Raw genomic sequence first — 25,057 nt, 5'->3', positions numbered from 1 at the left:
CTGTATGTGTGACACTGTATGTGTGACACTGTATGTGTGACACTGTATGTGTGACACTGTATGTGTGTGTGTGTGCGCATTCATGCATTATTATGTAGCGTATACAGTATGTTTCAGCCTTTTTGCACATTATCGCTCCACTGAGCCAACACAACCATGTTTATCTAGGCAAATTAGGTGTTTATATATGTAATGTCATCATGACCACTAAAGTGTATCCATCTACCTTCTTCTTTCGATTAGCACTCTACATGTCATTGAATGCACAGAAAAAAGAGCCACCTCTCTTGAGTCTATTTTCATCTTTATCTCCTTCCTTTCATTTTTTCTCCCACGCTCCATTTCACACAGGCTTGATCCTCCGGGTCAAGCCATCTCCACGGCAACCCAGGAACTCCTGCGATTGGCGGAGGCCAACCCAGGCGGGATGATGACCCTTGACCCAGTGAACGACTTCCAGCTGAAGAGTGTGGATGTGGTGGAGGGCACCATGAGGCTGCGTGTGCTGCAGGACAGCCTGAAAGACTTCAGCTGCATCCACTCACCCACCTTCTCAGAACAGGTGTGTGTGTGTGTGTGTGTGTGTGTGTGTGTGTGTGTGTGTGTGTGTGTGTGTGTGTGTGTGTGTGTGTGTGTGTGTGTGTGTGTGTGAATGATGTTTTATTTTTGTGTCATGTGCTATATATTTTTCAATTGGTATGTTCTGCATAATTTTTTAACCTTTCTAATCGAATAGTGCACAGATTCTGAGCTAAAAATGAAAACCTTTCCTACCAGTATTATTTTATTATTTATTGACTGACTATGGCTTTCCAAAATGCCCAACACTGCTATTTGTGTGATTTTATTTAAAACATTTTTTTTTACCATTCCTGAACCTGTGACCAGAAACAAGCTACATAGGGTTAATACCAAAAAAAAATCTATTGATTCTGTCTCTTTGCAGCAAAATCTACAGAGCTGAGATTGTTGTATGTCCCATATATATAGCATTCTGTTGGTAGCGAGAATCTTATATAATAATTTAAATAGAAAAACTCTTAGTGTTGAATCAAGTGTAGTTTTTTGTACCAGTTTATAAACCATATGCCATGGAATTAGTACATTGAAAATCTCTTCATTTAATTTGCAACCTGTATGGCGCAGCTGTCAACATTTTTGTCCTCAAATGAAACTGGTATATTTTTCTATTTATGCCAGTTCGTTTCAGGCAATTTGTGTTTTTAGTATATGACAGGCAAATAAGTGCCCTTCCTTCTCCCTTTTCCACTTGCCTCTTCCAATGTTGTGGTGGTGCTGCAATCAGTTGGTAGTAAATTTGGATTGAGCAAATATTCCCATATATTTTTGATAACTACATATGTGACATCTCCATTTATATTCATAATATCATTAATAAATATATATATTTTTTTAAATGTTTAAATCTCCATAAAGCCTGGGATCGAACCCGGGTCTGTAGTGAATGTTCAAACACTGCGATGCAGTGCCTTAGACTTCTGCGCCACTCGGGAGGCCCTGTAAAATATTTCTGATTATTGTACAGCCCGAGAAGATATGGCTCTATACAGACTCTGGATTTACGAAAACGGTGCGTGTGTGTCCCTTCCAAACGCTGTCCTGACATTGCAGTAATGATGTTTGAGCACTCATATAATGAACAGAGACAGGTCTGACAGACTGTCTTCACACACCTGTGTCCTCCTCTTGTCTGCCTCTCTTACCCTCCATCTTTTCCACTTCATTTTCTCTCCCTTCTGTCTTTGTTTCAATCTATAGCCCAGTTCCCGTATTAACAAAGGGTCTCAGAGTGTAATTATGTTGATATAAGATCCCTTCATGAAATTGATTACATGGATAGGGTGGACCTGATTCTATATCAACACACCTACTCTGAGACTCTTTCTGAATACAAGCCCTGGCCTCTTTCTATACTGATTTCTCATAGTAATTACATCAGCCTGTACTTTATTTGAGCCTGCACTAAGCATTGTAAAAACCTAGCCTTGTTAGATATTTCCCTCTCTTGTTCAGTGGCCAACTCAGTGGCCTTGTGGTTAGTGTCAGCCCTGAGATTAGAAGGTTGGGAGTTCGATCCCCAGCCGAGTCATAACAAAGACAGTAAAAATGCGATCCGCTGCGTCTCTGCTTGGCACTCAGCATTAGGGAGATCGATTGCGGGGTATAAGGCCATGCGATAGAGTAGCAAAGTACCTGTACATTAAGCTGCATCACGCTACGGAACCAGAAGATTGGCTCCTGCTCCTATGAGCCGTTCTGGCTCGCACAAGCCAAGGCTCGTGCATGTCTACTGCCTTGTTCCAGGATAAGGATGAGATGAGAACAGCAGAGCAGGGAGTTCTATAATTACCTGTGTAGGCAGTGCAGAGTCACACATCACCACTGTCTGTCTCACTGAGGCGATACATTAGGACTGTATATCATTAGAGCCATCGCTCAGTCAGGCAGTAGCCTATGTGCTACTTCTGCTGGACTCTAATTTCTTCAGGAGATAGCTCACATACACTATCTTCTGTCTGTAATGGCATGCAGTGTCCTGTCTTTGTCACATATACATGACTTGTTAAACAAAATCTTTCTCTAAACAATTGTATTAGTATACAATATAAATTTTTGATTATCTGTAGTATACAATATAGCTCAATATTTGTAATATTTATTTTATACAGTCTTTTTTGCTCATCTTTATCAAAGGGTCCAATAATTGAAGTGCATTTGGAAAGTATTTAGACCCCTTGACTTTAAATTTTTTTTTGTTAAGTTACAGCCTTGTTCTAAAATGTATTAAATTGTTTTTTTTTCCTCATCAATTTACACACAATCCCCCATTTTGACAAGCAAAAGCAGGTTTTTAGAATGTTTTGCAAATGTGTATAAAAAAACAACAATCACATTTACATAAATATTCAGACCCTTTACTCCTCCGGAGATTGCAACCACCACCCTAAGACCTGACATGGTGCTCTGGTCCCGTTTGCTCAAGAAGGTCTTCATCATTGAGCTCACAGTACCCTGGGAGGACTCAGTAGATGAGGCTTATGAGCGAAAACATCTGCGGTATGCAGATCTAGCTGCCGAAGCACGGCATCATGGCTGGAACACAGAAGTCCGACCAGTGGAGGTGGGCTGCAGAGGTTTTGTGGCAACATCTACAACCAGACTGCTTAGAGACCTTGGAATTAAGGGCCAGAGCCAGCGTTCGGCAATCAAAGCTGTATCGGAGGCGGCAGAAGGCAGCAGTCAGTGGCTCTGGATGAAGAGGAAAGACCCCAGCTGGGCCCCGAAGTGAGAGGGCCAGGAGGTATGCGGTCAACCATGCTTGACTCAGGGAGGAGGACGCCCCTGCCATGCATAGTCCCATGGGATGTTGGCTATCATCAACAAGGCAACTCCTATGACTAATTGGGAATGGGACGCAAGCGTAGGATTGATCACCCTTTCGCTGGCCGCCTTTGGGGAGGGTGTATAGTGTGAAAGGCCGAAACACCCTAGGAACCAAAGGTACACTACTGATGATGCGCTCCCCAAATTTCACCAGGCTCACTGTTCATTAACTCTTGGAAGTGCTTGCACAAAGGATAGTAACATCTCATCCTGTGTTCTTGGAATCTCAGTACTTTGTTGAAGCACCTTTGGCAGCGATTACAACCTCGAGTCTTCTTGGGTATGACGCTACAAGCTTAGCACACCTGTATTTGGGTAGTTTCTCCCATTCTTCTCTGCAGTTCCGCTCAAGCTCTGTCAGGTTGGATGGGGAACGTCGCTGCACAGCTATTTTCTCCGTTCATCTTTCCCTCGACCCTGACTAGTCTCTCAGTCCCTGCGGCTGAAAAACATCCCCACAGCATGATGCAATTCCTTCGACCTCATGGCTTGGTTTTTGCTCTGACATCTGTCAACTGTGGGACCTTATATAGACAGGTTTGTGCCTTTCCAAATCATGTTCAATCAATTTAATTTACCCCAGGTGGACTCCAATCAAGTTGTAGAAACATCTCAAGGATGATCAATGGAAACAGAATGCACCTGAGCTCAATTTCGAGTCTCATAGCAAAGGGTCTGAATACTTATGTAAATAAGGTATTTTTGTTTTTTATAAATTTGGTAAAATTTCGAAAAACCTGTTTTCGCTTTGTCATTATGGGGTATTGTGTGTAGATTGATGAGGAAATAAATTAATTTGATCGATTTTCGGATAAACCTGTAACGTAACAAAATTAAGAAAAAGTCAAGGGGTCTGAATACTTTTCCGAATTCAAAATATGTGCGAGTGATAGCCTACATCCATGTACAACCTTGCCTCTACGGTAGATGTATTGTAAACGAGGTGAAATTGCTGTACAATCTATGCGATCAAATGGTTGCACTATATAGGAAGTCATTCTACATACCTTTTCTATTACTGTTCAGAGTGCATAGATAAAGTGATTGTCTATAATAGCCATGTTGACCTCTTTCTTCTGTCAGTTTCTGCGGGTGCAGGAGAGAATGAGTGTTCAGGAGGAGCTGGACAAACTGCTCTTCCTCATCTCAGACCAGTCCCTGTCTCTACTGCCAGAGTACCACCAGAGAATCAAGGTATGTCTGACTCCCGTTATCTTATTGCAGATGTCATATTAAACTCACAACTTTTCATAGAGTAGCTTTCTTCCAAGGTTCCTACCTTCCTAGCCTCTGCATTGCTTGTTCTTTGGGGTTTTAGGCCGGGTATCTGTAAAGCACTTTTTTTTTTACAACTGCAGATGTAAAATAACATTTGATTTAACTAGTTCATATACATGCAGGCCTCTAAATAAATAAAACAATTGTTGGTAGCACTGGTGTGCCCAACTATAAAAAGTTAGGAGCACATAACAAAATTGATATAAGGTTAAAGCATATTTATTCTTGCTACTTCTGAAGCACGTTGTGCTCTAGAAACTAATATGTAACCCCGTAAATACATTTGTTTATTATAAAAAGCTAAAATGTTGATGCAAATACCTGTCATTGAAATGAGTCATTTGTGGAATATTAGGTTTCTACATTATGTAAAAGCACTATTTTCCTATTGAGATGAATTGCTTTAAATTGTACACTGTTTCTTTAAGAGCGTCAAGTTTATGATGACAACATTGCAAGAGATCTGTCATTCATTCATTGTTATGATCATTGATCTACTGAAGAACCTATCCCTTTTCTTTCTGTGCCCCCAAATATTTGGATACACTGGTAAAGTTACCAGGTTGTTAGCTAGCTAGCTGGACAGATATACTGGTAAAGTTACCAGGTTGTTAGCTAGCTAGCTGGACAGATATACTGGTCAAGTCACCAGGTTGTTAGCTAGCTAGCTGGACAGATATACTGGTAAAGCTATCAGGTTGTTAGCTAGCTAGCTGGACAAGGTGTAAAACAAAATGGTTAATGTTCCGCGAATAGTTTTAGAGCGGTTCGCAATATGGTTTATGAATATAAAACGCAGGCCCCCAATCCTCGACAGGAAGAAAAACGTCTCTTCGTTCATTAGTGCTTAAAAATGGACCTTCAACCAATCACTAACGTAAAGCCTGCACATTTGCCTGCCATTATGTCAGATCATGACGTTGAGTTCAGATACATTTTTACCTGACCATTTTTACTCACTGCAAAAATGAGTGTGAACCAGAAAGAGGCTCTTTCCTCACTATCTATTGTTCATGTAGTGAGGAATTACTATCTTCTGCAGTGGAGGCTCCTCAGAGGAGGAAGGGGAGGACCATCCTCCTCAGTGAATTTATAAGTAAAAATACTAGAGGTCGACCGATTGTGATTTTTCAACGCCGATACCGATTTATTGGAGGACCAAAAAAGCCGATACTGATTAATCTGTCAATTAAAAAATAAATAATAATAATGACAATTACAACATTACTGGATGAACACTTTTATTTTAACTTAATATAAGACATAAATAAAAATCTATTTAGTCTCAAATAAATAATTAAACATGTTCAATTTGGTTTAAATAATGCAAAAACACAGTGTTGGAGGAGAAAGTATAAGTGCAATATGTGCCATGTAAAAAAGCTAACGTTTAAGTTCCTTGCTCAGAACATGACAACATATGAAAGCTGGTGGTTCCTTTTAACATGAGTCTTCAATATTCCCAGTTAAGAAGTTTTAGGTTGTAGTTATTATAGGAGTTATAGGACTATTTCTCTCTATACCATTTGTATTTCATATACCTTTGACTATTGGATGTTCATATAGGCACTATAGTATTGCCAGCCTAATCTCGGGAGTTGATAGGCTTGAAGTCATAAACAGCGCTGTGTTTCAAGCATTGTGAATAGATGCTGGCAAACGCAGGAAAGTGCTGTTTGAATGAATGCTTACGAGCCTGCTGCTACCTACCACGGCTCAGTCAGACTCCTCTATCAAATATCAAATCATAGACTTAATTATAATATATAATATATATAATAATACACACACAGCTTTAGGTCATTAATATGGTCAAATCCGGAAACTATCATTTCGAAAACAAAATGTTTATTCTTTCAGTGAAATACGGAACCGTATAAGTTTAAATATTGCTGTTATATTGCACAACCTTCAATGTTATGTCATAATTATGTACAATTCTGGCAAATTAATTACGGTCTTTGTTAGGAAGAAATGGTCTTCACACAGTTCTCAACGAGCCAGGCGGCCCAAACTGCTGCATATACCCCAACTCTGCTTGCACAGAACGCAAGAGAAGTGACACAATTTCCCGAGTTAATATTGCCTTTTAACATGAATTTCTTTTAAATATGCAGGTTTAAAAAAATATACTTGTGTATTGATTTTAAGAAAGGCATTGATGTTTATGGTTAGGTACATTGGTGCAACGACAGTGCTTTTTTCGTGAATGTGCTTGTTAAATCATCACCCGTTTGGTGATGTAGGCTTTGATTCAATGATAAATTAATGCAGGACAAGCTAGTTAAACTACTAATATCATCAACCATGTGTAGTTAACTAGTGATTATGTTAAGATTGATTTGTTTTGATTGAACTTCTTAACTGGGAATATTGAAGACTCATGTTAAAAGGAACCACCAGCTTTCATATGTTCTCATGTTCTGAGCAAGGAACTTAAACGTTAGCTTTTTTACATGGCACATATTGCACTTATACTTTCTCCTCCAACACTGTGTTTTTGCATTATTTAAACCAAATTGAACATGTTTAATTATTTATTTGAGACTAAATAGATTTTTATTTATGTCTTATATTAAGTTAAAATAAAAGTGTTCATCCAGTAATGTTGTAATTGTCATTATTATTATTTATTTTTTAATTGACAGTGGCAACTTACCTTGGCTCCTTGCTGCACTCGCGTAACAGGTGGTCAGGCTGCCACGCAGTCTCCTCATGGAGTGCAATGTAATCGGCCATAATCGGCGTCCAAAGATTTGAATTTGTTCAATAAAAACTCCCAAACTTAAGCTTAAGTATGGCACCCCTCATGCCTCTATTGTAACCAATGATTAATAATATAACTAATGATTAATAATGTTTAAAGCTCAGAAATCCAAACCTATCAGCGGTTTTGAATGTGTCACTGTTTGTCAACTTGATTACTCTAATTTTCCTCAGCACATGTGCACCTACGTTGTAAACTTTCATTCATAGGCTAGGTTGTAGCAACCTTATGATGGGTATTCGTAAAATTTGAGTATCATGTAATAGCCTAAACCTATCGATGTTACATTGAGTTGGGTGAATGGAATATGAGTGACAGTCATCCAATATGCTGTAATAGAAATAAGGCCATGCTCCTAATTGTTTTTATCATCCTCATCTTAAACGGTAGTGTCCGCCACTGGTCTTCAGAGATGTTTTATAACTTATCTACATATAATTGTTGTCTGGGGCTCAAAAATCAGTAGTAGCAGTATGCAAATCAGGGAGCCATATAAACAACATTTTCACTGATGGGATTCATTTCCCAACGTTCACCAAAAATATGTTTAAATAGAGCCTTTAGTATGCGAACGAACCATCACTATGTAACACCAGTGTAAAGAAAAAAGGCATTATCCCCCATCCCCAGGTGCTCCAATCCCTGCAGTACGTGGACAGTAGTGGTGCGGTGCAGCTGAAGGGCAGGGTGGCCAGTCAGATCAGTAGCCATGAGCTGCTTCTCACAGAGCTACTGTTTGAGAACGCCCTGAGCCCCCTGGCCCCTGAGGAGAGCGCCGCCCTACTGTCCTGTCTGGTCTTTCAACAGAAGACCCAGGTGGAGCCTCACATAACCAACACACTGAAGGAGGTATGGGGACTGGGGGCAGGTGGGAGGGTTGGGGGAGAGGGGTGGGGGGGGGATGAGAGTGTGTGAGAATCTCAATTGCATTTCCTTGATTCTTTGGGTCCTCTCTTCTTGCCTCTTTCTCAAAACCCATTGGATGACAAGGTCAGAGGTCCCTCCCCTCTGTCCTTGTCATCCAATGGGTTTTAAGAAGGAGGCGAGGAGAGAGTATGCAAGGAATCAAGGAAATGCAATTGAGATTCTCCCTGTGTGTGCTGCGGTGGTAGAATGTGCTTTGTTGATGTCTACTTGGGAAGAGTTGAGGTTACACTTTTGTGTGTTTGTGTCTGTCCCCAATGTGTTATAGTTGTGAAGGTTGTGCAACAACCTCAACGGGTCATTAGATGTAGACAGGATTTGTGACATACATATAGACAGGATACAGTACATACATTTGTTCTTCTAACTATACATTTCAATGTGTCATCTTTAATGTACATGGATGGATATGTTGTCTTCTGGGCTGTAGTAGTACAAGCCTGGCCACCCCACTGGTCCTCTCTCTCTCTCACAGACACACACACACACACACACACACACACACACAGACAGTGGCATGAGCTCAGGCTAGACTTCACGGCTGCCTTACCCCGCAGCAAGAGCACCACACCTGACACACAATCTCCTGAACACACACACACACAGCTATGTCAGTGTGTGTTGTCAAGCAGCCCAGCTACATGGAAGTGCTCTAAAGAGGACTGAATTAGTGATGACCAAGGCGAGAGCCTTGTCTGGAGTGGTTTATAGGGGTGCCATCCAGGGGCGAGCAGCACTGAACAGTGAACACTGACAGGGAACACATTCACCCAACACTGGTGACAGGGCTCCGAGTGGGGTTTCTGATGACCTGCAGCATAACACTCCGGAACTTTGGCGACTACTAAGTTGTTTTTTAAAACGTTTTTTAAAATCCCGCTTTGAGTTGGATGTGTCAATGTGTAGTTCATACATGCATAATCTATGCGTATAATGACTGTCTTACCTCAATTAGCCACGAAATTCCTAGACTTTCTGGAAACTGTGCTGCCCCAATTTCCCTACATTTTCCCCCACGTGGGCCAGCCCCCAAGCAATTCGAGTTCAACCAATGAGCTTCAGCCCCTCACTATATGAGTGACAGCTAGCGAGACGGTCAAACAGCAGAGAGAGAAGAGAGCACTTATCTGCACATATGTGACAGTGCCATGTTTCGGGACCACTTTTGGCTCGTGAGCGCTACAAACTACTGGCTAAAAAGTATACACAAGTACCGTAACATCCCTTTAACAGAGAGGAGGCTGAGGTTGGAGTGGGCAAAGTAGGGTAGATGTGATTGGGAAGTGTTGTGTTTAAGTGCTCCCTGTATGACTAATCTGTGTGTCTGCATTTTGTGTCTGTCCCTGCTCTCTTTCTCAATCTGGACTCTTCTCTTTCCTTGTATTACCCCACATTCTTCCGTCACCCTTTCATTACTACCACATCATTTCTCTCTCTCTCTCTCGCTTTCTCTTTGCCCTTCTCTTTACATTACCCCACTCTGCCTGTGTCCCCTCCCCTGTCCATTACTTTCTTCTTTTGCCCCATCTCTCTCTCCTTTCCTCCCTCCTTTCCTCCCTTCCTCCCTACCGCTCTCCTTTCCTCCCTCCCTCCCTACCGCTCTCCTTTCCGCCCTCCCTCCCTCCCGCTCTCCTACCCTCCCGCTCTCCTACCCTCCCTCCCTCCCTCCCGCTCTCCTTTCCTCTCTCCCACAGGGTATTGAGAGAGTGCTGGCGGTGGCCCAGCGTATTGGGGAGCTGCAGAGGGACTGTGGGATAACCCAGACAGCGGAAGAATATGTGGGCCAGTTCAAGTTTGGCCTGACCGAGGTGGCCTACTGCTGGGCCAGAGGCATGGTGAGCGGCGTACGCGATCTCTGAAATGCTGCACTTCTTGATTGACCTTGTTTCAGTCAAGACACTCGTGAACACTTTCCCGCACACAGAATAAACACTTTTTATTTTTTTTTCATGTTCAAGTGCTTTGTACTCCAGAACTAGGCTTAGGCTGGTTCGTGGAAACTGGCCCCTCAAAGTTGTGAAAGCACTGTACTAAACTATACTGCAGCTTTTCTCAAACTAGGGGTGGTGACCACGTGTGGGGTCGCGAGAGAGAACTCGCGAGAAAAAATTGCGCTTGGTTCATAGAACCCGGGATTAATGTCAGTAACCTCCGGTAGCCACTAGAAGAGGTTGTAATAAACAGAGCGGTTTCTGTTTTCTTCCTGCAAAATGTGACTATCTTTTGAACGGTTTAAGCAACAAAATATCACGACACTATCACTGAAAGATAAGACTCTCAGGAATGTGTCTTCTGTTTACCTCTACTCTGCCCACTAGCCTCGTTAGAAGACCAGGCACGAAATCAGACTGGGGGGGAAATAACATAATCAATGCTTATGTTATTTTCTACCTAGAAGATCATGCAAAATTATTGCCTGATGACCTTCTGAATTTCCCAGTAAGTTTCTGATGCAGTTCAGTCACTTCAAACCATACTTCCTTCAGATAGAAATACTGTCAAAAGTACTGTCAGACTGATTTGTAATACGCTGTCATAGCCCCATTTGAAAAAGTGAACATTGACTGTTGGTTACATCACTTTTTTTTAACATGGTGGGGTCTGGGATTTATTTTCTTTTTTTCTTTTTAAATGGGGTCGCGGGCCAAAAATGTATGGGGACACATGTTATACTGTATCTAAAGTTGAAACGAACTGATATCCTTACTTCCTGTCCCAGCCTGTACTTTATATAATTTAACCTTTTATTTCATCAGGAACGTCTCATTGAGACACAGTCTCTTTTACAGGGGACATCAAGAAGGCAACAGTCCTGTACTGAACTCACTCTGTCTATACAAACGGCTGTTCCCTCTCCTATTTCCTGTCCCAGCCATTTGCAGAGATTGCCCAGTTAACAGACGTCCAGGAGGGCACGGTGGTGCGCTGCGTCCAGAGACTAGACGAGGTGCTGAAGGAGGTGCGCCAGGCAGCCCGCATCGTGGGAGACTCTGTCCTGGGCAGCAAGATGGAGAAGGCCTCCCTGGCCATCCGCAGAGACATCGTGTTCACTGCCTCGCTCTACACACACTGAGATAGGGTGGGGAGAGAAGGAAGGAGAGTGAGGGTGTAGATAGTGTTTGTGTAGTACTGGAGGTGAAAGTGTGCCAGTGGAGCGAGGGAAGAAAGAAAGGAGGGAGTGGAGAGTAAGAGAGAGAGAGTCGGTGTGTGTTATGGTATAGGTGAGAGAGTGGGGTGTCTATCCTGTATAGGTGAGAGAGTGCCAAGGTGCCTTAGCCAAGTCCCAAGCTCAGTCAGTGTGTGTGCTTATGGTGAAAGAGAGGGTGAGTGTGTGTGAGGCAGTGAGGTGAGTATGTATGGACATACTATTGTTTACATGAGTCCTGATGAGATTCCTGGACATGGAAAGGGAATGCGCTTTAAACAAATCAGACCAAAGTAGCAATGATATGAATTAAATGGTTTGTGATGTATTGCACAGTAATAAAATCAACTGCAGACTGTACCAATTGACTGGTTATTTTGTCCCCCCAAGGTCTTCTGTGATGTCTCAGTGTCTATGCATGAGTCTACCATTGGTTTAAATGATGACACTGTGAACTACTGCTCTTGCTGTGTACTGTAGGAACAACAATCGGTGCATATCCTATTAGATAAAATACAGTAAAACATAATCATATAAATGTCATCTACAGTCATCTAACCCTGATCAAAATTAGCATCAGTTCTAGAGTCATGCCCATGTCCAGCAAAAGCGTTCCATGTCATGACAGCAAGATGATTCTCCAGCATCCACGAGGATAAAGAGTGAAAGGGTTTTAGCATAGCATTCAAATCCAATATCGGGTCGCCCCCAAAGTAGGTTTGTTTCGGGTTTTCCATCTCAGTGGCATATGTATTTCCCAGTCTCGACTGTCTCTTTAAGACAACGATAGCTGTGTGTCTGATTAATTCAATGTAACTAGAGATGCATTGGAGAAACCCACTTTCCTCTATTACGGTGGACGTACCAGCTACAGAGAGTGTGAATAAACTGGACATTGCTTTCCCAATTGGTCATTATAATCCGGTAATCCAATTGGCCGTTAACAGAATAAAGTTATCCAGTAATACCTTTATTATAGGCCACGGATGTGGAGATAAAAAAAAATATTAGCTGGAAATTGAAGTCTCAATAATTTCATATTTCCCTAAGAGGATTTACCAGAAGTCGTATTGCAGAAATAAGAATATTTACATTAAATTGTTTGGAGCGGAGTTTTATTCTGACTGCACGAAATGTCGGAAAAACACGGTAAGCTTTTATTCTCTGGTTCTGTTGCGTCTTTTATGTCACCACTGTAATTGATAATTGAGCCAATTCTTCCACTCCTCCGCTGTCTATTCTCTCCATTGCATTGGGATAAATGTGTATATTTCGGATAATTGTTTGGCTATAGGGTGCTGTTTTGGTGATTTTGGAGGTGGATTACTGTAACAATTGGCTACATGGTGACGCACGATATATCTGTTTCCATCTTCTACATTTTCAGCTCCCCATGTCAACATCTCCGACAAACTCATCCTACTTATCTGCATGCACTGCATCTGTAGTACACTGTCCACCCCCCAAATAGGCTGATCTCTCTATTTCATCACCTATGCATGCACATTTATTTAAATGACGACAATGAAGTAACGTTTTGCGCGCGTGCGTGCGTGCGTGTGGCAGTTTCCCTGCGTGCGGACAGATGTGCGTGTGTACAGTGTATCAGGGTGTGTGTGCGCGTGCGTGATGTTCACATAAAAAAATGCACGACAATAATTTGCTTCATTTGTCCCTTTTAACTTCCCTGGATTCACTGTAACCTAGGAGGTTACCAAGGTAGGCGCCATGTCACTGAGTGAGATGCCTCCCCCTATAGAGAGGCCTACAGTGCATGTTCATGGCACTCAAATGAATGAAGTGCATAGGTTATATAGCCTGTCACGCGCCAGACACACAAACACACCTCTGAGGTTTAGTTTTATGTATCAGAATAGACAGAATAATGTAATCCATTATGGATGATTAAACATGCCAAATTAAAGGTATTTTTCACTGGAGATATGGCAACAGATAGAGACAGGCCGATTGCCCTTAATTATAAACATACCCAAAGGAGACCTATCATGATTTGCCTATAGATCTACACTGAACAAAAATATAAATGACAATTTCAAAGATTTTTCTGAGTTTCAGTTCATATAAGGAAATCAGTCAATTGAAATAAATTCATAATGCTTATCTATGGATTGCACATGACTGGGAATACAGATGTGCATCTGTTGGTCACAGATAGCTTTTTCTTTTAAAGTAGGGGCATGGATCAGATAACCAGTCAGTATCTGTTGTGACCACCATTTCCCTCATGCAGCGTAACACATCTCCTTCTCATAGAGTTGATCAGGCTGTTGATTGTGGCCTGTGGAATGTTGTCCCACTCCTCTTCAATGGCTGTGTGAAGTTGCTGGATATTGGCAGGAACTGGGACACGCTGTCGTACACGTCAATCCAGAACATCCCAAACATGCTCATGGCTGACATGCATGCAGGCCATGGAAGAACTGGGACATTTTCAGCTTCCAGGAATTATTTACAGATCCTTGCGACATGGGGCCATGCAATATAACGCTGAAACATGAGGGGATGGCGGCAGATGAATGACACGACAATGGGCTTCAGGATCTCGTCATGGTATCCCTGTGCATTCAAAATGCAATTGTGTTTCATTGTCCGTAGATTATACCTGCCATATCGTAACCCCACCGCCACCAAGGGGCACTCTGTTCACAACATTGACATCAGCAGTCAGTTGAAACCGGGATTCATCTGTAAAGAGCACACTTCTCCAGTGGGCCAGTGGCCATCGAAGGTGAGCATTTGCCCACTGAAGTCGGTTACAACGCCAAACTGCAGTCAGGTCAAGACCCTGGTGAGGATGACGAGCACTCAAATGAGCTTCCCAGAGACGGTTTCTGACAGTTTGTGCAGAAATCCTTTCGGTTGTACAAACCCACCGTTTTTGCAAACCCACAGTTTCATCAGCTGTCCGGGTGGCTGGTCTCAGATGATGCCGCAGGTAAAGAAGCCGGGTGTGGAGGTCCTGGGCTAACGACTTTGGAGTAGGCTTATGGTAGAGAAATAAACAGTAAATTCTCTGTCAACAGCTCTGGTGGACATTCCTGTAGTCAGCATTTCAATTGCATGCTATCTCAACTTGTGACTGTGGGATTGTGTTGTGTGACAAAACTGCACATTGTAGAGTGGCCTTTTATTGAAGGTGCACCTGTGTAATGATCATGCTGTTTAATCAACTTTTTAAAATGCCACACCAGTCAGGTGGATTGATTATCTTGGCAAAGGATGAATTTTCACTAACAGGGATGTAAACAAATTTGTGCACAAAATTTGAGAGAAATAAGCTTTTTGTGCATACGGAACTTTTCTGGGATCTTTTATTTCAGCTCACTTTACATGTTGCATTTATATTTTTGCTCAGTATACAACATAAGACATTTGGAATGATCAAACTATATATGTTCTTTGGTTTTAGTTCACCATTAGACTACTGGGTTTCATGTAGGCCTATACTGTACTTGATGGTCTATTTGGTATACAGTATGGTTTAGTTGTGAATGGGCCATTAATTTAAACAGCCAATGAAAGTATACATTAGTGCTTATTATTAATTTGGATCTGATTTTGAACTGGCCATGTCTCCCATTCATCCACTATTCCCCTTTTTTTCTTGACTGTTGTCCTTTATCTTTCACCTGTTTTACTGTCTCCCATCTCATCCTATTAATCAGATTTCTCTGTTTTGCATTCAGCCCCTGTTGAGTGCCATGTGCCCTTTAACAGGTGTCCCTCCTTCTGTGTCAGCATCCCATCCCTCTTCTTCTGTGTCTGAGTGGTCTTACTCTCGCAGTGGTGACAGTGTGTGTGGGTTATGTGATGCCTGTGTGTATCCCCAGGCACAACTCATCTCTCACCACTCACTCCCTCCCCACCTCTCTCTCTCTCTCTCTCTCTCTCTCTCTCTCTCTCTCTCTCTCTCTCTCTCCCTCCCCATCTCTCTCTCTCTCTCTCTCTCTCTCTCTCTCTCTCTCTCTCTCTGTCTGCCTCATCAACTGCTGAATAAGCTAGTCAGCATGCTGTGAATTACTGTATTGTACAAAGTGAACCTGGCTACTGTGTGAACGTGGGTATTTTTGTTTCTCTCTGCGTGAAATGTATTCAACATTTTCCCACGATATACATGTCTGTGTGGTTAACATACCGGAAGGGAAAATACTATAGTGCTCGTTAGTGTTGCACATTTTGGGGAATATTCAGAGGTGGAAACATTCCGTGGGAATAAATGGGAATTAACGGAAATATATGCAAATGAATATTAATACCATTTAAATGTAGATTAGTTTTTGCATTGGATATATTTACCATGTCATATAGAGAAAGAAACATAAACCTTTTACCTTATCATAAGTAGACATAATTGCAAATGATTAAATCCTTCCAATAGAAAGAAAAAAATAATTTTGTTACAAATTGAACTTTAATTAAATTAGCTGACTCTTCACATGGGATGATTTCACTGAACAACAAAATAAAGGCAATATTGAATGATCTCCAATGATCCATTGCATCTCCCAAAAACCTTTTCAACATACATCTGTAAAACAGTAGTCTAGAAACTAAAGCTTTGGTTGTCTTCCTCTCAGGCTTTCATGTCTTGTCCCTGGACCTCCTCAATGTCCACCTCTTGAACATCAGACTCTGAGGCCTCATCTTCACTGTCATTTTCCAACATTGTTGAGGATGGCTCGTTGTCAGGCTCAAAAAGCCTCAAATTTGCCCGGATGGCCACCAATTTTTCAACTCTTGTATTGGTCAGCCTGTTGCGTGCTTTGGTGTGTGTGTTCCCAAACAAGGACCAGTTGCGCTCTGATGCGACTGATGTTGGTGGGATTTGGAGGATGATGGAGGCAACAGGGGAAAGAGCCTCAGGTGGCTGATGAGATAAGTTGGCACCACTGCCATATTGCATCTCCATCCCAAAGCCCTTGCTTGGACGTGTACTTCGCCAGACTGCCAAGAACCTTGCCCTCATCCAGGCCAAGATTGCGAGACACGGTAGGGATGACACCATAGGCCTTGTCGATCTATGTGCCAGACAGGATGCTCTTGCCAGCATACTTGGTGTCCAACATGTACACTGCGGCGTGTATGGGCTTCAGGCAGAAGTCTTCATGCTTTTTGATGTATTTCTTCTCTTACATCTGCAAGCAGAGTCTGAACATTAGACAGGATGGCATTGTCTCACTCAATTCATACAATGGCTGCTGCTATAGGTTTCAGGCTACTTACCACTCTCTCCCAAAATACATCATCCAGGAGGATCCTCTTGATGGGCCTGTCCATATTGGCAAACTGTGATATGGCCATTTCTTGGAGAGACTCCTTTCCCTCCAGGAGACTGTCAAACATGATGACAACACCACCCCAACGGGTGTTGCTGGGCAGCTTCAATGTGGTGCTCTTATTCTTCTCACTTTGCTCGATGAGGTAGACTTCTGCTATAACTTGATGACCCTTCACATACCTAACCATTTCCTTGGCTCTCTTGTAGAGTGTTTCCATTGTTTTCAGAGGAATGATGTCATTGAGGAGCAGATTCAATGCATGAGCAGCACAGCCCATGGGTGTGATGTGAGGGTAGGACTCCTCCACTTTAGACCAATCAGCCTTCATGTTTCACAGCATTGTCTATCACCAGTGCAAATACCCTCTGTGGTCCAAGGTCATTGATGACTGCCTTCAGCTCATCTGCAATGTAGAGACTGATGTGTCTGTTGTCCCAAGTGTCTGTTGTCCCTTGTAACTTTCACACATTAACAAGTCCAATACAGCAAATGAAAGTTAAAGATCTTGTTAATCTACCCATCGTGTGGGTAGATTAACAAAAATTTAAAAAATGCTTTACAGCGAAAGCACAACATATGATTATGTTAGGTCATAGCCAAGTCAAAAAACCACACAGCCATTTTTCCAGCCAAATATAGGAGTCACAAAAGCAGAAATATAGATAAAATTAATCACCAACCTTTGATGATCTTCATCAGATGACACTCATGTTACACAATACATGTATGTTTTGTTTGATAATGTGCATATTTATATCCAAAAATCTCAGTTTACATTGGCGCGTTACGTGCAGTAATGTTTTGATTCCAAAACATCTGGTGATTTTGCAGAAATACTCATAATAAACATTGATAAAGATACAACTGTTATTCACAGAATTAAAGATAGACTTCTCCTTAATGCAACCGCTGTGTCAGATTTCAAAACTTTCAAACTTTACGGAAAAAGCATAATCTGTGAACGGCGCTCAGAGCCCAATCCAGCCAGAGAAATATCCGCCATTTTGGAGTCAACAGAAGTTAGAAATAACACTAGAAATATTCACTTACCTTTGATGATCTTCATCAGAAGGCACTCCCAGGAATCCCAGTTCGACAATACATGACTGATTTGTTCCATAAAGTCCATCATTTATGTCCAAATAGCCACTTGTTGTTAGCGTGTTCAGCCCAGTAATCCATCTTCATGAGGCGCGAGCACTTCGTCCAGACAAAAACTAGAAAAGTTCCGTTATAGGTTGTAGAAACAAGTCAAACAATGTATGGAATTAATCTTTATGATGTTTTTAACATAAAACATCAATAATGTTCCAACCAGAGAATTTCTATATCTGAAGAAAATCACTGGAACGAGAGCTAACTCTGTCGGGAGCGCGAGTCACGAGCCTGAGACACTCTGCTAGACCACTGACAAACAGGTCTCATGAGCCCCTCCTTTAAAGTAGAATCCTCATTCAAGTTTCTAAAGACGGTTGACATCAAGTGGAAGCCGTAGGAAGTGCAACTTGACTCCATAGACACTGTTTATTCAGTAGGCCAAGCTTTGAAAAACTACAAACCTCAGATTTCCCACTTCCTGGTGGATTTTTCTCAGGTTTTTGCCTGCCATATGAGTTATGTTATACTCACAGACATCATTCAAACAGTTTTAGAAACTTTTATTGGTTTTCTATTAGTTTTCTATCCAATACTAATAATAATATGCATATATTAGCATCTGGGACAGAGTAGGAGGCAGTTCACTCTGGGCACGCTATTCATCCAAAAGTGAAAATGCTGCCCCCTATCCCAAAAAGGTTAAACACACTTTGCTGTAGGCTACTATTTACTAGTTAACAAAAAAATCATGTATGTCAAATAAAATATATTCACCCCACCCAGTATTATAATCAAAACTTACCAGAAGGCATGTAGTCCTTGGCTCAGAGAGTGTAGTAGTGTGGGTTTAATAGCATCTCATTAGTGTGCAAGATCTTGAGAATCAGCTGTACATGTGATGGAAGAGTGCACTGCACATGTGATGGAAGAATATTATGCATGCAGAGGGTTGCAATTCCATTTAATTGGGGATAGTTTAACCAAAATATTCCACAAGACCTAGAATTGCCTTATATGTATCCCACAAAAAAAGGTACACTGTTATAAGCTAAGTTGTTTGATGAATTTATGCCAAATTCCCCAAATTCCAGGGCTTAACTTCCCATGAAGTTAAGGGAAAATTCCGTAAATTTACCGGAAAGTTTCCAACCCTTTGCACCCTAGTGCTCGTATTGCGGAAGCGGAGACCAAAATGTGAGTGATTGCAAGTTAGATAGCATTTCTGCCTACTCTTCTCTCCCTTTCTCTCGCTCTCTCTCTCTCTCTCATTTTTTTCTCGCTAATTCATTTCTATCTCTTCCTCTCTCAGGTCTGGAGGACACCAATCGCCAGGCCATGTCCCAACCCATGCAGCAAATTCAGCCCCCTCCATACCTCCCCTCCCAGGAACTTAACATGGGCCAACAACACTCCAACATGCAACACTCCAACATGCAACACTCCAACATGCAGCACCCCAGCATGGCCCCTCAGACTGGCTGTGGCCCCCAGCCCAACTACCCCCCTCCACCCCCGCCCCCTGGCTCCGATGGCTACCAGGAGACCCAGTTCCACAATGGCTCCTACGGACACCCAGGGGCCCCACAGGGCTACACAGTCCAGACCCAGGGCCCGGGAGGGGGTGTCCCACATGCCCCTGTGGGTTACTTTCAACCAGGATACCCTCTCCAGCTGCAGCCCTGCACAGCTTACGTTCCTGTCTACCCCGTGGCGTCGGTGAGTCAATGACTTCAACGACAATAGCAGTCATCTTTCGAACACAAGAAATGTTTCATTGATGCATGATATGTAATACGTCATTGCATTGCAAAGCATTTTGTGTTTGTCGAAAAGACAACAAAGCGTACGAGGATGATATGCTCATCCAAATCTGTAGAAAACCGGTGCTGGGTGGGCAACAATATACAAGAACGGAAAGGCCCGCACAAGGTATAATACTGCTCCCCAGTCCTTTACTTCCTCACCATGATAGATTATGTAGTGCAGACATTTCCTTTCTTAATGGAATGGAGAATGAGTCACCCACATAGCCAATGTACACTGGTTCTTAGATTAAGGCTGTAGGAAGAAATCATTGGTTTGCTCCTCTTGAGGGGTACAGGGAAATTAAAAAGGCTTTTCCAAGGTCAGTGGCCATAAAGAGATCAAGCATCTCACAGTAGGAGTGCTGGTTTTGGATCAGTTTTGCCTACTAGATCACAATGAATAAGATTACATGGACAGGGGGGTACCTGATCCAAGATAAACACTCCTAATCTGAGAAGCTTGATACAGTACATACAGCCCAGGTGACAAATACTTCCGGGAGCCACTGTCATACGATACCTTTGTGTGTCCTCTCTCTCCCTCTCTCTACCCCCCCCCCCCGTATCTCTTGCTCACTCTTGCCCCCCCTTTCTTTATCTCTCCCCCCCCCCTTCTCTCTCTCTCCTCAGGGGCAGCCCTACCAGGGGATGCCCCAGGGCCAGATGGGCATGCAGATGCCCCATGGCATCGCCCTGATGGAGCCACGGCGCCCGCCTCACGACTACCTGCCAATCGCTGTGCTCACCACCGTTTGCTGCTTCTGGCCAACAGGAATCATAGCCATCATCAAGGCAGTACAGGTTGGTATTAGGCTAGCACATAATCATAGAGAACACTAGAATGGACATTGGCATCCCAGGAACGGGATACCAAGACGACCATCAGGGTCAGGGCAAACTTTCCTTCTAGAAACTGATCGAATATGGTCAAATGTTGTATGAAACTTAAACATTTGTAGATATGTCTGCACAGTATGTTTGTTAGCTAGCCAGTCAGTTTTAGTGGAATGATTCTTTGAGTATTTTGTTGTATCTCTATGTGTATTAAAGTATTATGTTCGTTGTTTATATGCTGGCTTTGTTAGTTGGCCTGATCATTATGCACAACACTCTGCAACAGCCTACATTATGTAATTGCAGCATTGTTTACACAGGTTAAAATAGATTTTCACTTTGGGCTTGCTTCCGATGTGTTTTTTTGTTGAGCTAAGCTGACAACAAGGCGTAGATAGGCCTGCAAGCTTTAGAGCTTTAACCATTAGTATGTTTGATTAATTTAAGGCCTGATAAATTGTGTTTTGTGGCTTTTTTGTGTGTGCATGTGCTGTTGCCAACACCTCTCTCTCTCTCTCTCTCTCTCTCTCTCTCTCTCTCTCTCTCTCTCTCTCGCTCTCTTATTCTCTCTCTCAACTAAATTCAGAAGTTGCTTTAATAGCATGAAATACATTCTCTAAATATGGACAAAGCATTCCAAAAAACATATTTGTGAGGGGGGGAAAAGACTCTCTCTCTCTCTCCCTCCCTCAGGTGCGTACGGCGGTGGCTAGGGGGGACATGGTGATGGCAGAGATAGCGTCCCGCGAGGCGCGTAACTTCTCCTTCATCAGCCTGGCAGTGGGCATTGCCTCCATCGTTCTGTGTACCATCCTCACCGTGGTAGTCATCATTGCCTCCCAACACCATGACGACGACTGGGAACCCTAATACATAACACAGTGTGGCATCATGGGATATGTAGTTTTGGGTGGAGATAGAAGACTAAGGGCACTGAAATGCACACTCTGATACTGGTATGTTATATTGGAGGTATATATGTGTATATATGCACCCTGTGTACTGTATATACAGTTCTGACCTACTGACTACTAACAGGCTGAGAAACAATCACAGCTAATATTCAAATGCCAAAACAAATAGGTGCCCATTATGGGCCAGTATTACTTACCACTGTAACCAATTTATATTCAGATATAATAGTACTCCATAGCGCTTATGGGGGAAAACAGAGTACATACACAGAAGAATTGAATGGCAATTCCACCACTTTTCAACCTAATTTTATTGATCTCCTGCACGATACTAGTGTCATATGTGAAAACAGCGGCTGACGTCATCAAAAGTTACAACATTGAAACAGTGATTTTCGAACACCATCAGATCCTCAGTGATGGGGGGAGTAAGAAAATATTCTCCATCTGGCTAGAAACCCATTGCAGTTTACTTTTAATCCTAGCTTGTGATGTCACAGCTTCTTTTTTTTTAGGACTATTCTTCCTATTTTTTTAACCACAGATCATAGAACCGCAGTATTTTCACATATATAGATAGACACTGGTATGATAATGGAAATAATGAAAATTAGATTGAAAAGTGGTGGAATTGCCTTTTAACTAGGAATTATTTATGAATGACTTATTCATTTTTGGTCCCACTCGAACCTAGGTAGACCAAAACATGGGTCACACTGTATCACAAACTGCCAAATAGATCACAAATCATAACTGAAATGACTTCCCTATATAAATTAGTATTTTATGAAGAGATTGTTTTGAATGACTTCAAAAATAAATACTTTTATTTAATTGTGTTTGTTAGTCATGTATAGTTTTTGATTTATTATGATTTTCAGAAACATGCGCCATCTAGTGATAGTATATTTTATATTTATTTAAAGGATAGAATAAATTACAGTATAACAGACTGACAAACATTGCCATTCGTTTTTTACACACAATCAAATGGAAAGTAAATCAAGTCATGACATAGTTGACTAATTAGGAGATCAAACTATGAAAAAGATGACAAAAATGTGGAGATTTTTCTTTTGAGATGAATAACATCTCTATTTAAAGTTGTGTTGATGGAGAGATACACCATAGAATGTATTGTGTGAGTGTCCCGCCTTTTTTTGTGTGGCTGATATGGTTGTTGACAAATTGTTTGTTGCATAAGACTGTTTAATACTTGTTCACTTTATTTATGTATGTATTTATCTGTATTATAATTTATTCATTTGTTTATTTATATAATATATTTTTTTCATAGCTTTTTAGAATGTCACTTTTTTCTAATATTTTTTTTTTTTACCTTTATTTAACTACGCAAGTCTGTTAAGAACAAATTCTTATTTTCAATGACGGCCTAGGAACAGTGGGTTAACTGCCTGTTCGGTGGCAGAACGACAGATTTTTACCTTGTCAGCTCGGGGATTCAATCTTTCAACCTTTCGGTTACTAGTCCAACGCTCTAACCACTAGGCTACCTGCCGACCATTATGTTTTAGTTGAAATCAATATTTTATTGTTCCCATATTAGCCGACAAACCTTGAAACTAGATGAAATTGGATGATGTTTGGGGTGATTTGCACTTCCAGTAGGCTTAGAATGGCTTTCTACTAGGTTTTTATACACTTCAATAGAAAAGGGTAGAATTGTAGAAATGGACACATTTAAAACAACAATTACTTGCCTGATTGAAGTGGTTGACCCATGTTCTAATGCCACAGACATAAAGTAAAGTATTGCAGTACTAAGACAAAAAGCAACACATTAATTGAAAGTGCTTGGACGGACTCAATATTAAAAAGGGGATGTAATTATACAGAGGGCTAGTGAGGTGTACATTTGAGAAATTGCTGCTTTTGCAAATAATGTTTTGCAAATATTAAATAGGGTCATAATTGGCAATACAAGAGTGTTATCTTAGTTAATAGTTTCTCAGAGTAAAAAGGTTGTAGACAAAGGACTTATAGGATACAGACAAAAACTCTGTTGTGCATGCCATTGTGGACCATTATTACGATTCTCTCATCTAACCTTTTCCCTAATGGCCTTAGCTGATAATATGGGTTGCGTCAAACACATTTGGTGTCTAATCTAGCCTATCACGTTACAAGGTGTGTCGCCCCTTGTTATCGAGAGCCAAGTGGGCTGTTGTGGAACAGTATGAGCTGAAATGACCTGAGCCGGAATCAGTAGAGCAGAAATACTGATGGTGGCTCTGAAAACGAATGTCTCTGAGGAGAGAGGGAAAAAAAGCAATGCCTAATATACATTGTGGCATTCTCCTCTCCTCGACTTGTTTCTATTACCCCAAGCACCCTCTCTCTCTGTTTCTCTTTCTGCTGTCCATTGCAAAATTGGGACTGTAATTCTCAACATATCTCTAATCTGCTTGTCCGTTATCTTCTGTTTTCAATTTCTATGATAATGCTATGCTTTTTTTTAAAAGAAAATGAAGTTAGTCAGAACTGTTGAGAATGTGTTGTTTCTTGTGAAGGACCATGATTACTGATTTGAATAGTGTATTAGGGTGTTTGAAGTTGAATTCTGAAAGTATTATTACCATGGCTATTATGATTCTGTTACGTGGTAGTCACCTTTGCATTCGATCATCACTGCTGTATTTTTTTATGTACATTGTATTTGGAGAATACTGTATGTTCTTAATCTGATAACATGGCATTCTAGAAATATGTTAAGAGAGCCTTGTAAGCACAGTATTGTGACTCGTAGTGCTGTTACTCACCTCTATACAAGAGAAGTATTGGCATAGAACGTGTGTGTGCTTTTTAGACCCACTCCTATCATATCTAGTTGTTTTTCGATCTACACTGTGCTCTTCCCACATATTTGTTTTCTAAGGCATTTTCTATGTCATTGTTGATGACAGGCTGGGCAAATGCTACTGCTTCTTTGCGGTATTGATACCTTTTCCCTGAGCATGTAAATGTAATGGATTGGCGTGTTCAAAGTGGCTGGCGAATCACAGTGTACATGAACTTCTCTTGGGGTCTATTTCTGTTCATGGATGTTACACATGCATTTGTTGTGTATGAATTCAATTGTTTGAATAAAATACGATTTTTCTTTTGGTTGAGCAAGACCGAGTAACAGTGAAGTGTACACCTACATCTCTCTCTCTCTCGCTCTGTCTCTTCTCTCTCTTTCTCTCTCTGTGGCCTTTCCTCTCCCTACGTCTCTTAAGTGCTATTTATAGTTGGCCCGGATTCCTCCACACTTGTACAGTATCTCTTTCTCTCCCTGTCGGAACATGAACTATCTTTCAATAGCTAGGGCTTAATCACATATCAAAGTGCAGCCTCAATGGTATTTCTTTCTAGTCCCGTTATTACAGCGCAAGCAATTTCTGTTTGTCTTTTTGCACCGTCTCAAGAGCGTGTAAGGCCTATGTCATGTGTATTTTCACTATCTTTTTTCCCCATGTAGATAATGCAAGAGCCGAACCGCAACATGAAACATTAAAACACATCTCTATACTCCACGTCCCATTGATTGCTTATAGATATTACACGAACTGGTTGAGTGCACATGT

General features: G+C 41.6%; 2 protein-coding genes across 3 annotated transcripts in view; both read left to right on the top strand.

Moving 5' to 3' along the window:
• The window catches only part of LOC109903721 (helicase SKI2W-like), a 32,530-nt gene extending 20,651 nt beyond the window's left edge, over nt 1-11,879 (top strand). Inside the window, exons 25-29 of one of the 2 annotated variants that reach the window (XM_031788540.1) lie at nt 352-562; nt 4,489-4,599; nt 8,081-8,299; nt 10,069-10,209; nt 11,247-11,879. In XM_031788540.1, the coding sequence (XP_031644400.1) occupies nt 352-562; nt 4,489-4,599; nt 8,081-8,299; nt 10,069-10,209; nt 11,247-11,447 (883 nt within the window). In that variant the 3' untranslated portion in view covers nt 11,448-11,879. The remainder of the gene's footprint in view (nt 1-351; nt 563-4,488; nt 4,600-8,080; nt 8,300-10,068; nt 10,210-11,246) is intronic. The other variant, XM_031788541.1, reaches the window with a different exon arrangement.
• A 454-nt stretch (nt 11,880-12,333) lies between these two features.
• Nucleotides 12,334-25,002, top strand: LOC109903722 (proline-rich transmembrane protein 1-like). Its single transcript, XM_020500602.2, has 4 exons — nt 12,334-12,668; nt 19,227-19,633; nt 20,353-20,523; nt 21,250-25,002. The coding sequence occupies exons 1-4, from the start codon at nt 12,653-12,655 to the stop codon at nt 21,424-21,426; spliced, it is 771 nt and encodes a 256-aa protein (XP_020356191.1). The 5' UTR covers nt 12,334-12,652; the 3' UTR covers nt 21,427-25,002.
• The last annotated feature ends 55 nt before the right edge of the window (nt 25,003-25,057 follow it).

This window comes from Oncorhynchus kisutch, linkage group LG14 (genome assembly GCF_002021735.2).
Source record: "Oncorhynchus kisutch isolate 150728-3 linkage group LG14, Okis_V2, whole genome shotgun sequence".
Taxonomy (NCBI): domain Eukaryota; kingdom Metazoa; phylum Chordata; class Actinopteri; order Salmoniformes; family Salmonidae; genus Oncorhynchus; species Oncorhynchus kisutch.
The sequence above is the reverse complement of the archived record's forward strand: the minus strand, read 5'-3'. Positions and strand labels throughout refer to the sequence as shown.